Source organism: Poecilia mexicana, unplaced genomic scaffold (genome assembly GCF_051168715.1).
Source record: "Poecilia mexicana isolate PSO_F unplaced genomic scaffold, ASM5116871v1 scaffold_6, whole genome shotgun sequence".
NCBI lineage: Eukaryota > Metazoa > Chordata > Actinopteri > Cyprinodontiformes > Poeciliidae > Poecilia > Poecilia mexicana.
Window position 1 is genome coordinate 31583090 of NW_028263375.1, and position 15655 is coordinate 31598744.

Genomic DNA, 15655 nt, shown 5'->3' on the forward strand with positions numbered 1-15655 from the left:
TGGCATGCCATAAGAACTGGAGGAAGGGAAGGGAAGGAGAAAGCAGCCTCTGGCATCAGCTTCAGAGAGGACAGGGGTTACTTATAGAAAGGCCAAACCAATCAGAATACACAGGAGAACCAAGGACCTCTGGCTGCCTCGGCTCAAATTATATTCAGTTAGCCCCAAAGTTGTCAGCGTGCGATGCTGACATGGCTGAGGTGATATGTGATAAGAGAGCTACCCAGACACCAGGACTTATTAGAGGAAGAGAGATGAGTGAAGGGAAAGTGCAGTGAGCAACATCAGACTTGGCCTAAGAGGTATTCTGCCTTGCACAAGTGTGACTTGATCACTATGCTCTGCTATCCTGGACAAGTACAAAGGTCACTTTGAAAGACTGTTAAGGAAAATAAAAAGGCAGCAGTAGGAGCTGGAGGGAGACAGAGCTTGTAGGAGCCCCCGTTACCTGATGCTGTTGCCAGGGGGCTGCCTGCTGAGGCACGGGAACTACAGGAAGATGGAGCACTAATGGAGGAGGATGTGGAGGGGGGGTGTATGGAGGAGGGGCTACTGACAGTAGTGGCAGGACTGATGTCTTGGGGGGACTCTGCGCATGCTGTTGCTGCCTGCCGCTGAGGCCCCCGACTGGGCCCTGGCGAGCCGGGGCAGGCACCCACCTGAGAGGCAGTCAGGGCTGGGACCAGGTCCAGGGCAGGTTTTGGTGGCAGCTGGGGTGTGGCCGGCTTCAGGCCGCTCCCCGGGGAGCGACTGCTGTCCCCCACTACCTTGATAGACGGATGAGGAGGTGAGGGAGTCTGGGAAAGCCCTGGTTTTTTAGGAGGTATGGGAGGAGGGTTCCCCCGGTCGATCCTGGTCACTGTGGGAGACTTGAGGCCGATGGGATGGCTCAGGCGGCCAGGGAAGGGTCCGCCCTCTGAGGCCGAGTGGGGCAGTCCTGGACGGAGGGGTCCGGCTCCTCCTGCAGGGGGGCTGGTGAAGCGCGACAAGACCTGCGTCACAGTATGACGCGCTTGCTGTTTGGCTGCAAAGTTGTCGCGGTTGGTTGGGGAAAGGTCACGGGCCGGCGGGCTCTGAGATGCCGTTCCATTTTGGTCCTGTTCCTGAAACTTGTAGCGGGCTGCCTGGACGCGGGGGCTCACCCCAGTTGGTAGGCCGTGGGGAGTTTGGCCCTCGGACCCATTTTCTGTTTGTGCCAATCCTCCTGAGCTGCTGTGGACAATCCCCCTTCCAGTTGTCTTTGGCAAACTAAGGCCCACATAGTTGGCAGGGGTTGGTTTGGCAGGTATAGAGAGGGGAGTCTTCTTGGGACCCTCAGCCTCAGTAAGGGGCACGTCTGTTTGACAAGATGCCGTTTGACAGCTTATGGACTCCGTGGCTATAGATACAGATATCATAGCTTTGGGTTTTGGTGGTGTACTGGTGGCAGCAGCAGGTTCCCCTCCGGCCGCAGCAGCAGGTGAAGCAACAGCAGCGTCGTCTTTCTCATCACCCCGTTCAGTTCTGAGCTGCTCCACCTGCTGCCGCAAGCCCTGACTCTCTGCCTCCACTCGTCCCAGCCTGGCACGCAGCTGCTCGCATTCTGTGTCAAATTCTGACAGCTGCTTCTCCATCTTGGCCTCCATCTGCTGGCTACGTTGGCGCTCGCCGCCCAGCTCCTCCTGCAGTCGGCCAGAGGTGCGACTCTCCTCATCCAGGCGAGCTTGAAGCTCGTCGAAGCGCTGTGACTCCTCCACCACCCGAGTGGCAAGCTGCTTGCACTCGCGCACCAGCATCATGACAATGTGCTTATTCTTCTCACGTTCGTCCTTTAGCTGTGCTGTTAGCTTGCGGTGCTCTTGCTCCAGACTCTGGAGCTGAAGCTTCTCCATCTCCAGCTATAAAAAGAACAACGCAACTTTAATGAACAATAATCTCCATTGTCACGTTTGATATTCAAGCATCTGGTGGTGAGGTGTGGCTAATCTAGAGGGTACCTAAATCAAGCTTTTAAGGAAGACTAAGATAAAAAAAATAAAAAAAGTCAAATCTTGGATTTCTATTGGTAATTCCACAATCTACATAATGTAATGTAAAAAAAATCTAATTAATCAAATGAGCCTTGAAATCCACTGTAGAAAGTATATTTTGTCAGTCCTCAAGTTGGCTTAAATTCAGCTTGTGCACCAAGACAGATTTAGTGAAGTTGGTGTGTAACTCTGGGTGTCCTGCATGTTTTAAATGTTCCCGGGTTCAAAAAGCCCAGATCCAACAGATGGGTTCAGTACCGGGCCTCAACACAGACATTATTTCAGCTGTGTTGTAGGAGGTACATCTAAAACGAACAGGGCTCTGCCTGAACGTGTGTATGGTTGACTCTTGATGCCTTGTCTTTGCCCTGCCTTCTATATCTGGACCATCTGCTATTCTTAGCCCAGCGCTGGTTTCACAGAGTTTGTCACGGTTTAACAGGAGGATCTCCACCTGATTCTAATGCCTCCAGTGTTTTAACAAGTCCCAAACAATACAGCTGATGTCCAGCATTCTCTGTCACAATGTTGACCTGTCCCACTCTTGACCAGCCCATTCATTCACCTACTATGTCCAAAATGATCACAGATTACGTCTCGCTGTCTTAATAGGACAGCAAGGGGTGAGGGTGGGTCACTGGGGGCTGCTGAAGGAAGCTGGAGGTGCTACAACAAGCTGCTAATTGGTTGAGGATTAATACTTGTGAATGTCACCTACCGGGTGGGATATTTGAAACTTTATAACAGATGTTTGTGCAGATTTAAAATTTATTTAGATTATCCATCTTACGTATCTCAAAACACATGGCTGTACATGTTTCCTGGTTGGCAGAGGGTTCCACCCCTCTGTACCATCTGGTCTTGTTAAAGTTTCAGTCATTTGGAGGTAGTTCTTAGATATGCTTTAGATTACCAGAACAGTTTTCAGAGCACCCGCCTCTTTCTATTGAAAAACACATATTGTTGAATTATTTTTCTTGTTTAGTAGGAGGTAACATGTATAGAATGTAACATTAAATACTGCACGTTTTGCCCGGACTTGTGTGGAGACACAAAACAGCCTCTTATTCCATGCCATCCTACACTCTTAAGACACAGAAGACTGCTTTTATTACCTAAAACTTTTCATGACATGAAACCATTGTTTGAATGCCTGTTAAAAGGAGGGGTGCACCGATGATGGGGGGTCAGTCAGTCAGCTCTTTGCTGAGGTAGATAAAACTGGGTGACTGCTGACCTCCTACAATTAAGAAAATTGGGGACAATTTATTGGCTGCCCAATTTATCGGTGCACCCCTAGTTCAAAGTCTAATTAGAAAAGATTAGGTTAAAGAAAAGATTAATCAAAATGATCTTGCTTATTCATTATTTTAAAAAAAATTAAAAACTTCTTAAACAATCCATAATAAATTCCTGATTTGTCCCAACTGTAAATATTTGGATGATGAATTAAACTATTTTTTCCCTAAGTTTAATAAGTTACATGTTTCAAAATACACATGTATTCACCTAGACAGCATTTTTCAACAATAATAAATTGTTTATATTATGGCTGTCCCTTTGTGAATTTAAAGAAAAAGTAAGAAAACATTTTTCTTAGTTTTAACTAGAATACGACCAAATGTTCAGAATGGTCTGATTTCTGTTGTCTTTTCCTGAGTCAGAAAAGGACAGAGAAAAACAGACCCAAAAAGTTGCCCAATATAATTAAATGTTTCTTTTTTACTTTTACTTCAATAAATCATCCTTAACTATGTGTTATTTCAGAGAGCAATAAATCTTAATAGATGAAATTGCTCAGAGATAAATCTGAAGGTGGCAGCTTGTTGGAGTAGCTCTGCTAAAACGGGTTTTCCTCCTGATTGATTTTTCAAGTTTTATTCTGGATTTGGAAACTATGAAGTTGGAAGAATTTTTAGTTTCTTTTTTATTACTGGACATTTTAATAGCCGTTATAAGAAGGATTTTTTGTTTCTACATCTCAGAAGTCAAAACAAATCCCTGAACTTTGATCTGCTCAAGATAGAGATGAGAAATATTTTATTGTTAAAAACAAGTGTGGGAAAGGATTTGCAGAAAATTCCAAATTCTGACGTGGAACATGTTAACCAAGAAAAAAATCAATAAGAAACTTGTTTGGTAAAATTGTAGCTGTGATTATTTTTTTTTAAGAGGCTCTTCCTCTGACTTCATTCATGGAAAACGTGCTGCACATGACGGCCTACTTTCTGCTGCCTGGGACCTTTTGGATAATTCAACAGCGTTCTCACAGGCAGACAAGCAAGCATAAAAAGGGATGGGGGATTTAAAGATAGAATGGACAATGCTGCAAAAATTTGTTCTACCCAGCAACCAGAGAATCCCTCTGAGAAAGACAATCCTGGCTCTTTTAGCAGCTTTGGCTGGTTGCTGGTATAACTGGTCATACCAGCAACCTTCCTTCCTGAACCAAGTCTCAGGAAGGAATATACATCCCGGTTTAGTTACACTAAGATCGGCTTGAAGATTTTTTTTTTCTGATTGTTTCTACATTTACACACTTTGACAAAAAAAAGAAAAATCTGCCTTATTGCTCTGTAGACATTATTTCTAGTGTTTTTATAAAGGTGAAAGGACATTTTGTGGTTTTTAATGATAAAAAGCTTCAATGTTTCTTGTCCAAAGGGGGGTCCAAGTCGTTTTGCAGTAAGTAGCTTTAGTTCACCACGTGAAGAACATCAGGTATGATGACCCTCGGATACAAAGGTCAGTGCTAAAATTTGAATTATTTACAAACTGAATTGTTTAGTTCTTGCCTTAAATCCTAGTCATGCCAGGTTATCAAATCACTGAACTCTCCAAGCACATTTCTTCAGCTTCTTGCACATAAACTACCTAGAATCATGCAAGTCATCAGCTGTTTCACTGCCAGAAGCACCAGCAGACCAGTTGGTTGTTCATGACAGCCCACTCTGATGTGACAAACTGTGATGTAATCACCTGTCAGGATTTTAATGTCAAGAGTGAACAGTTTTGTTTGGCTGGTTTACTAATATCCTGATAAGCAAGGATGCATCTTAATACCTGGAAAGGTACAAGATCTAAGTCTGAATTTTAGTTTTAGTTTTAGCCTTGAAGACTACTCATTGGACTGGATAACAAAATGTTTAAATAGTTTGCTATCAGGTTTGATGAATAGATTTTAAATTTTATCTTTCAGTTCAAAAGCAAAACTCCAAAATAATGGCTACATCTACTGGAAAGCAACTCTTTAAAGCACAGTTGGATATTTATGATTCCTTTAATATATAATTTGAAACACAAAATATGAGAATTTTCAGACTCTGGGTTTTTTAGCATCTCGGCTGCTTTAGAATTAGACTTCCATGGTGACCTTGATAAAAAAAAATTAAAAAATGGACTCACGTCCGAACGGGAATATACTAGACTGATTATAAACTTTTAATACATACTGTAGTTTGTGTTTTGAAACATATCGGTAAAATATTGACTATTTCTTGTGATGCAAATATCATGTATTGACTAGACGCAGGATTCATTACACCTCTGATTTTTGCTGGACAGTTTCCAGTATTTTACTATGTTGAAGTTTAAAAAGGTTATTATTCAAAAATTGATACATTTTCCATCACATTTTTCTGAAGGCTTAAAAAGAATCCATCTGAGTGACCCAGAGAACAGCAAGAGTGAGAGACAGAACAACAGAGGGAGCTGAGGGAAATAGGGCAGAGCCTCTCCTGACATCTGGCTGCCCAGTTAATCAGGACTGCATTCTGTAATCCAGCACAGGCCCATGACAAACACACTCTGGCTTATGTGGACACGGCCGACAAAATCAGAACTGAAATGAAGCTTGTAGGAAAATCTACAACAATATTCCAGCATTTGCCAAATATATACAAGCAGACAGGCATTTATACAGTTGTCAATTTCTGGAAGGCACATTTACATCATGAAAGTAGAAATGTAAGTTGTTGCCAAAGATAACTCAACTATCTTTCACTTGTGTCAGTGTTAAATCTTACATTTATTTACCTTCATTTAAAATGGCAACAGATTCAACAGCTCATAAATAATACACTTTGTGAAATGCGTTCACTCTTATTTTTCCTACGGCTGCAGCAGAAAAATGGTTTGTTGTGGTGGTCAAACACAAAGAGAAGAAATTAAGGTTATCACTTAGAATCAAATTCAGGAATGACTGCCAGCCAGTTGAGGAGGCTGGATTTGTTTTCTGGCACTATCCCTCAGACTAAAGGCTACTTGGAGTGAGGAAGCATCCATTTGTTCCAGCCTCAGCACCATTAGGGATCAAAAACTGAAAAGCATGATAGTGACTACTCAAAACTACTCAAAACTACTCAAGATATCTAAATACATATGTATATCGGAACTTACTATTTTTTATCTGAAAACTCACTAACTACAGCAACAAAATTGTTAAATTGGCAACTGTAGGGTGACTGAGTTTCAGACCTTTACAGAGGTCTAAAGATCAATGGATAAAATTATTGGTTTCTCATGTGACCATCGATTTACCAGTACATCCTTAACAAGATACTATTTTATGATGGCGTCGCTCGGCTCGGTTGAACCTGCGATGGCTCCTGAAAACATGTTGGACATTTAGAGGTAAACAAGGAAAATCAAACTGGCTAGCTTAACGATACATGTTCAGTGTAATAATGATGGTCTAACATACAATCTGAAGTTCATCCTAAAACTACGCAGATCTAGGATATTAACAATAGTGGACGTTACAATTCTGCAGACTCTGAACAGACTCCACCCAGTAGAGCCAGAACCACTAACAGAGTTAGCGCTAACATCTAAGCTAAAGGCTAACCTTAGCAGAAACTTTGTATATAGTTACATTTATACTGTCTTTTTTTTTCCTTCTTTTTTATGTTTTTATTTGAAGCCTCATAACAAAATTTCGCTCAAATGTAGATTGTGAAAGAGCGGTTGAATGACAATACAGTCTAAGGGTTTACAGATGAGATGATAACAGTTCATTTCATCTTGCTTTGCTGTTTTCTAGACATTAGATCAAAGTTAGCTGGACTGATCAAGTGAGGGAAGGCCAACAATGAATGAGAGATGATTACACCATGCAGGTTGGGCACCAACTCAGTTTGAAACCAATGCTGAATGAACTGAAATGTTACCCACTGATCAACAGATTTCTTACCCTCTTCTGGCGGCTCTCAGCGGCAGCCAGCTGAGCTGACATGCGCTCCTGCATTTTCCTGCAGTGGGCCATGACAGCCTCCAGGACGGAGATGGGGCTGGACCCCAGCGGCCGCCGTTCTTTGTCCCCCCCAGGGACTCTGCAGTCAAAGTCTCTCTGAAGCGCCAGGAAGGGGTCAGTCAGGGTATAGTGGCCGTATCGGTCCTGGAGGAACACCTCCTTCCTCTGAGCCTGAGAAAGACAAAAAGCAAAAGGGTTGTTTTGTATTCTCATGTTGTGGATGATAAAGTCATGTGGATTCTGTTCTGACCCTAGTTGTACATTCCACACTTTTTTAACTTTGAAAACAAAAGAGGAAAAAACAGCACTGAATTGAATTAAAACATTTCTTTAAAAAAAAAACAGGCATAAATATACTGAATTACAAGTATATTTCATAAAACTTGTAAAAACAACTATTTTAATTTGTTCAGTCAGTGCAATTAGGAGTAAAACAGCCAATGTAAAATATAAATAATAAAGAAACTGAAAGTGACAAAAACAATGGATTAGCTATCTTGCTCAAACATGAAAATATAAACAAACCTTCTTTCAAATGATTCAGAAAGTGCAGTTAGGAATTTTAAATATATTATAAAAATAAATAATAAAACATAATGTTGCCTTGATCTCAAAGCATAGAAAAAAACTGAATAGATCCACCTTGTGGATCAGGCAAAATTTTCACCGATGCCCAATGTGTAAAATTTATTTAATATCAGAACTGATACAGATATTAATATCGGATTGGTGCATCTCTACCAGCGACTGACTGCTTTGGAAACTTCAAAATTAAAGACTGACCAGCAAAAATGTCTGACCTTGTTCTGGCATCATTCATGGACTGGATGTAGAACTCTACTCACCAACCATTTCATATGTATACAAATTTTACTGTGGATATTTAAGGTTACGCCCCAAATTGTTTTTGCACATACAGTAAAATATTCCACATTGTATACAGAGTTAGGCAATATGTCAATCAGGTATTAAATATAGTGTGTTTTTCCACATGCAATGACTAAAATGACCATATTGTTACCACTGAGTATAATTTCCATCCCCACCTGCATGTAATTACCCAGGAGCTCAGTTTCTCTTAGTGCTCCTGAACTCATCACCCACATCTTGCCCCAGTACTGTGGAAAATCTGAGTAACACAGTGAGAACCATAAAGAGGATAAAATAAGGTACAAAGGTTGCAGTGTTAAATGTTGAATTATTTGACAAATTTTGTTAGGAGTGTTGGTGTTGGGTCAGAACCAACTATTTTAATTCCCAAAGTTTTTCATGGGGAAGGATGTACTTAAAGATGTACAGACTAATACTGCACACAAAACAGTGGAAACACTAGTAAAACCCGGTCAAGGTGAAAGTTGTTAAAGCCTTCTGCATCAGCGAAGGAAACCATTTGTTTAAAAACGTTCAGTTTTAAGTCAGTTTTTCTATTTACTAAATGCCAAAATAGTGAGAAAGGCAATTTTTGTTACTTTCTTCAAAGTCAAAACCTTAAATATATTAAGATTAATATACTATTTAATCAATTTGGGACATTTTATATAGTGTATTTAAACTTGTGGTTTGAACTGTAGGCTGTTAAGTGTTTCTTTGTGTAAAAGACAAAAGACACAATATTGCCTTAAACTGTTATTGCAAAGGTCATAGCTGTACAAAATTACAGACCAATACTTAATTGGTATACCAATTAAATATTGGTATTAGAGATATATCTCTAATAAAATCTTCATGATTTGTTTCAGGACGTTGTTCAAAATCCAAAATAAATAATAAAGGCAGAGTGACGGAACGAATTGTCTGGCATACTTCTATTTAACCACTTTAGGTCCTAATTCCATCATCCCCATCAGAACCAGCCCAGACTTCCCGTCAGCCTCATTTTTGAGCCCGTTGGGTCCCAAACGTGGTGCTGTGGCGTCAGAACCACCCAGAACTGCTGGGAGCCCGTTTGCCCTCCTGACCCCAGGAGCAATCTGCACCACACAGAACACATCCGCTCTCAGGTTACAGGAACACACAGAGGCCAGCTGGGGAAAAAACAAGCAGGGTTCTGAGCTAACCAGCTACATTCAACAAGGATCTGTTGAAATTGCAAAGTAAGATTGGTCAACGTTTCTGAGCATGTGTTCATGAAAGTTATGGCTCAAAATGTTTGACTGAAACTGTTTATTAGATGGAAAACCATAAACATGACTGTGCTTTGGTTGTTATTGCAGTTTTTCTATGTGCTGTGTGAAGCACTATTAAGGATTAACAAAACAATAAGTTGAATCTAAATATTAACCCTTTCATGCATAGTGGTCACTACAATGGACAGCTATCTAAAAACCATTTCCTTGTGCTTCTTGTGGATTTTTATGTTATAAATGCACACAGACCACTGAAGTGGACACTAATGCATCATAAAATACACTATCAACTACTGGCTATCAGCTGCAAATGCAAGAAATTATTTTTGTTAAATTCAATATGGCCGACAAACAAAAAAGCATGCAAACCGACCCGGTCCCTCCTTCTACTATAGATGACTCTTGCAGTTAAAAAAATATTGTGACATCAGATAACCCCTAAAAAAACAATACTACTGATGTATTTTTCAAATAACAACTTTGTATTTGGAGAAAATTACAATTGATCACCTAAAAAAAATAAAATAATAATAAAAAATTTTACAAACTTTTTTTTCCTACCTTTTTTATGCCTTAAGAAAATAAAAAAAAATTTGAAAAAAAAAATCCTGACACAAAGGATCATAATTCATGCATGAAAGGGGTTAAACTGATGTAAGTCGGGCTGCAACTAATGACTATCTTAGTTATCAATTAATAGGACATAAAATTGGCACATTCTGCAGATTTTTCACTTAAGCCTTTTTTTATATATAGAAAATCAGAAGCACATTTAAAGATGCATTCCTGTAAGGAATGCTTGATCATTTGTAGGAAAGGACAGGTCTGCAGCTAGAAAACATATGTCTAACTAACCCATCAACATATTCAGTCCGCAGATTTGATGTCAACACAGTGTACGGCTGATTGGTTGATTATTTTTTGTATTAACCCATTAATAACTGGACAGCAAAAGGTGCCTAATATGAGCTCTTTTAATTTATTTTTTTAAGAATTTGAATTGGGTAAAGTTAAACTATTCCACTTGGGAAGTTCTGGGTAGAACATATTTACAATCAATTATTATTTTTTTGAATATCTTAAATGTAAAATGTAAATACATTTTCTACATATTTGGCTTATGTACTGTTTTGTTTTGTTTCTTTCACCCTTTTTTGGAGAGTCTATGCACTCTAGATAACAATTAAACAGTAAATTAGTTGACAGTTATTTAAATAATCACGATTATTAATTTCAGCCATAAATATTAGATTAAGGAACCACATTCTATTTCACATTATTTATAGCTTTTAATTTCAGCTTCTGCTGGCCTCAAGTCAACCTTTTTGAAAATATTGGCCTTATAACAACTCCAACTATTCCCTGTAATTTGGCGGTCAAATAATACGTGAACATAAGAGAAAGCCTGTGTGGCTGGAGTGGAGCAGCTGCACAGAGACCAAACCCATTACCTTAAATGGTCTCCAGGGGTTTAAAGACTCAGAAAACACACAGCCGCCATCCAAGCTGGGTGACGAAAATACCTCCATCAACAAAATGACTATTCAAATTCCTTTTATTTTGTAGTACAACGCAGTTATGAATAAAACTGTTTTCACCCCAAAGTTTGTATTCCTGTATTTGCAGCCTTTGAAAGGTGAGGAAAGAAAGATTTTCCGACTGGATGAATATGAGATGAGACCTTAATGAGAGAAAGACAAAGAGCCAGACGTTTCTAAGCCAGGTTGAGATGCCTGGCCAAACAAGGAGATCTAGGTTGGAGAGCTGAATACTAACCCATAAATGAGCACATGAACACAGAGTGAAGTGTGAAGATTAATGGTGAAAGTTAAAACAGTTGTTGACACTGAGGGCCGAGTGTGGGTCAGGCAATGTAAACACAACCACGGAGGATTTGTTAGGAAGCTGGGAGCATGGAGGACAGGACAGGGAGGAAAAACACAGAGACTTGTTGGAATCTTTGAGGGAGGCATGTAAGACTTAAACTATAATTTGTTGTAATTCAAAAAAATATGCCAAACGACCACCTTGAACTCCACTTTCTCAGAAGTATTTGAAATAGAAAACAACGTATCAACACTTAAGTGAAAAATTTACATCTTCAAGTTTCGTCATCAACCATTTTTTGAGCAATTTCACTCAAATAAGGACTAAGACAGTACTTGTACACATTTTGTCATGTTACAACTACAAATTTTAAGGTATTCTATTGAAAACAAGACTAAAGGTTGACTACGTTGGTCAAATATGTCAAAATAAACCCTTAATAATAAGAATAAACACTTTTCTTTATTCAAATAGAAAAATGCCAATGATGTAAAATTTATAGATATTATGTTAGGTGACAACAGATTCTAGAGATTCATTTACAGCTAAATTAGCTTGAAATATCAGTGAGACACTAAATTCTTATACTAGTCTCTGTTTTTCATTCTCAACAAAAATATTTACCTACCAGGTTGGAGGGAGTGCTGGGGTGATTACATGCTTGTAACTTTAGAGCATTTACAAGTGCAGCAGCGGAGTATGAGTGAGACGTCATTATTATTAGCATCAACCTTTACAAGCATGCTGAACCTGGAAGGTGAGAGGGTTCACCGTCCCAAACTGACAGGAGACACTATCAGGAAATGGACTGGCCAATGAGACTCACCGGAGGGACGCGCCGTAGCAACACATGATGAGAGAAAGAAATGGAGAATGCAGCAGTGCAGACAAAAACCCAAACAACTTGGGGCAAACAAAAAGAAAAAAAAGAGGAAGGTCAAATCAGGGGAGCTGTTACTTTGCCAATAAGCTGATCAATATCAGATAACAGGAACCTCAATGAACTTAAAGAAGAATGGGCCAGAATTCCTTCACAGTCAGACTGAGAACAAGCACTTCAGCTTCCTGCTGTGAAAGGTTTTCTATTAGATTAGAAATCATGGATTCATGGTTATGAGAAATATTGTGTTGCTTTATTATGGTTTGTTTCTGTGCCACAGGATCTCGTTATGTCCCTTTCGATGGCTTGCAGTCACAGCATTTCCCTCCGCTAGAGCAATCAATGTGTGCAAAGGGATTTGATTAGACAGCCCGAACGAGACAATTTAAAGGACAGCAGAGGCTTTGGACAGCTGAGCTATGGGGAAGGAATGGGATAAATTAAGTTAGGGATAAAAGGAAGGAACGGATGTGGAGAGGGAGAAAGGGGTAAAACTATGCTTTAACACATTGAAAGTGAAGAAGATGGGCAGAGCCAAAAATAGATAGAAAAGAAGGATGAAGCAGAGATGAAAATGACTGAGAGGTAACAAATGGTGTTCACACAGAGACACAAGTTCCCACAGTTATGCAACATGTTGATGGTTCATATTGCTACGGAGGCTGAAAAGCATCAAGAAGTTCTCCAGAAACTGTGCAGTCATTCATGTCTCAGATGAAGAAAAAAAATCAATCATGTTATATTAAATGTAAAATAGTTCCATATCCCTAAACCTGTCGCAATATGCTACTAATCAATTAAATGCATAATAAACAATTAATTTAATTATGCGATCAATAATTATTTTTTGAAGGTGACTTTTGCTTACAGAGACTTCATAGTCTCATTTTTAATCACGTTCATGTCAACCATCAGTTGTGTATGGTTTTTATTTCCTTTTTTATTTGTTTACAATTAATCATCCTGCAAAATTTGTTATCATGACAGACCTATGTATCACATTAACACTGCTCGTCTTTGTAATCCAGGTGGAAAGCAATATGCGTTGATGTCTCCAGACTATTTATACTTTACACAGTGGCATCAAGTCTGAATCTGCTTTCTCCGTTCATCTGGAGATGTTTCAGAGTGGGAGGAGGGGGCGGTGGGTCATGAAGGCTCGCCGCCCCCAGGCGTCAGGCTGACAGCAGTGAGAAACCAGGCCAAAGTTATATAAGCAGCCCAACAGAGGAGGCTGACAATGATTGGCTCCAGGGTTTTCATCACTCTAGTTGAAGTGAGATTGAGCTTCAGAGGTCAGCTGAACATTTGGCTCATGAAGGTTGTGCATTTGAACACTCAGATTTAGCAGAATCAGACATTCCTTTATGTTTGTCCTGCATTACTAGGCAGACCCATGATGGAACTGTAAACCGTGACTTCTTCCATGGAGAGGCAGCTTTTCCACAAATGTTTTATGAGCTCATCTGACAAACCTCTATGAAAGTTTCATTAGGCTTCCGATGCTCTCTCACAGATATCTACAGAAACACCCCACACACACGCTTACACTCACACATACACATATAAATATGCAAACAATTTGAAGCAATAGAAACACTGGTTCATATTCTATTAATGCAACTTGTCTACTCTGATTTACTAAAGACCCTGATCGAATAAAATCAATCAAACAATTAAGATTCCATCTCCAGATAACCTTTTTGTAGCGTAACACTGCCCTGGCACATGTAGGCAACCAGCTTCTCCATATGACATGCCTGAACAGCTTTAAATGTAGAAATAAAATGTAGAAAATCTTAATATTGATTAATCCAGTGTTAAATTTCCTGTTCCTATAAGGGTGTTCCGGTAGACTCAGTTTGATAGGAAACTTACAACATTTGTTCCATTTTCAGCTGCTGCGGTTCTCTTACATGCTGCACAGTGTCAAACATACCAAACTCTTTGAGCAACCTGTTCCTCTCCTCGCCTGTGGCACTGAACCAAGAACCAGTGAAGGAAACAACACAAAAACCTCTGAGGAAGATACTGAGCACAACTTCCTTCCTCATAAATTGTAAATAAAAATGGGGTGGCATCAGATTTTATGGTTTGTAGGATTTCTCTTTTTTCTTTGGCAAAAGACCACAAGCCATTTCTCCCACTAGCGCTAGACTCACATTTGTTTTACCCAGAATGCCTTGCACTATAGTTAGCTTCCTGTTTTTTACAGTGGTCTCTGATCCACTTGAGGTTAACATGTCCATTCAAGTTCACTTCAACCGAACCGAGACCTAGGTTTAAAGCGGGCCACAGTGTGCTATTTTGGGCCGCACCAGAGTTTGATTACATGTTCACACCTCCCCAAACGAACGAGACTTTCAGGCAAAGGAATTACAGTTCAATTAAAATTTATTAAAAATGGCTGGTGTACACCCTTATTTTCTTGCGTGTTGAGAAAAAATATTCTTTGTCATTGTCTCTTTTCAATAGAAAAAGGCCTTAAAATAGAATTGTCAAGAATTGGGAAATAATTTCTATGTTCCTTTGTCCAAGGACAGTGGAATTTGTTTGTTTTTTTTGTTGTTGTTTTTTTGTTTTTTCCAAAATAAATAAACAATTAAGGATAAGCAGTCCATCACCTGTTATAATGGAACCATTAATTTGTTGACTGCAGAATACTTCATAGTAGTTAGATGTCCCGCCGAACACGTCATGACACTATAATCCCCTGGGTGGCCGTCCCACTCTTTCAGAATCCCTGCTCCACTGGGCATCCCTTCCTCATTCCCGTCCCCATCCCATCCCACACAGTAAATCAAGTTGGTGAGTAGATGGGAGTAGATTTCCTGCATAAGTTACAAACTGAAACTCGGTTGGTTGGGAACAGAACAACAAAAGGCATAAATCACAGAAACCAAAAACACTCCCTGTGTACAGCAAGTAGCTGTAGTAGTTGGAATCTCCTCTTGGAGTATATAGCTTTACAACTAAAAACAGTTTAGTAAACTAAACTAAAGTTTAGTAAAGTTTAGTTTAGGCGATGACATTTTGTTTTGTCTGCCTGGTTCTCTGGCTTGCAGCACCCTGTGCCTTCTCTAGGGGAATCTAAGTGTTTTAAAGTTGGACACGGCTCTGCTCTGGTCTTTGCAGGTATCGTTTGCTCTGTTTGTTCAGTTGTTCAAACTTGGTGAGTTCTGTGATTTTTAAGTGAAGTGTGTGATATCAGAGGAGCTCTTGGACACGAGCCCTGGGCCTTTACTGGGCCTTTACTGGGCCTTTCATCTCTGCTGATAAAAGCTGATGGCAACACACACAGAGAATTCAGTGTGTTTTGAGTGCTTACAAGTGCTGATGATAGGTGTGTGTTGTTTTTCTTTGTAATTATTTGAGCACTGTGTTATTCATATATGGTTGAAGCTTGAAATTGTTCTCGATAGAATTGTAGGTTCTCCAGCCTTGGGTTAAGTTGGATATAAACAGCTGACATCAGAGACGTTGATATGTAAGGACATAAGTGCTCTGTAAATTGTCACACACATTGTAACTAATGAGCACTATCATGTCTGTCAAAGGGTCA

The 15655-nt window shown here is 39.8% G+C and overlaps 1 protein-coding gene across 4 annotated transcripts in view; it reads right to left on the bottom strand.

The window, feature by feature from the left end:
- cttnbp2 (cortactin binding protein 2) overlaps positions 1-15655 on the bottom strand; it is a 77679-nt gene that overhangs the window by 29383 nt on the left and 32641 nt on the right. For all 4 annotated transcript variants that reach the window (XM_015009939.2, XM_088006591.1, XM_015009938.2 and 1 more), the window contains exons 3-4: positions 7201-7431; positions 449-1877 (exon numbers count right to left, since the gene is read on the bottom strand). In XM_015009939.2, the coding sequence (XP_014865425.2) occupies positions 449-1877; positions 7201-7431 (1660 nt within the window). The remainder of the gene's footprint in view (positions 1-448; positions 1878-7200; positions 7432-15655) is intronic.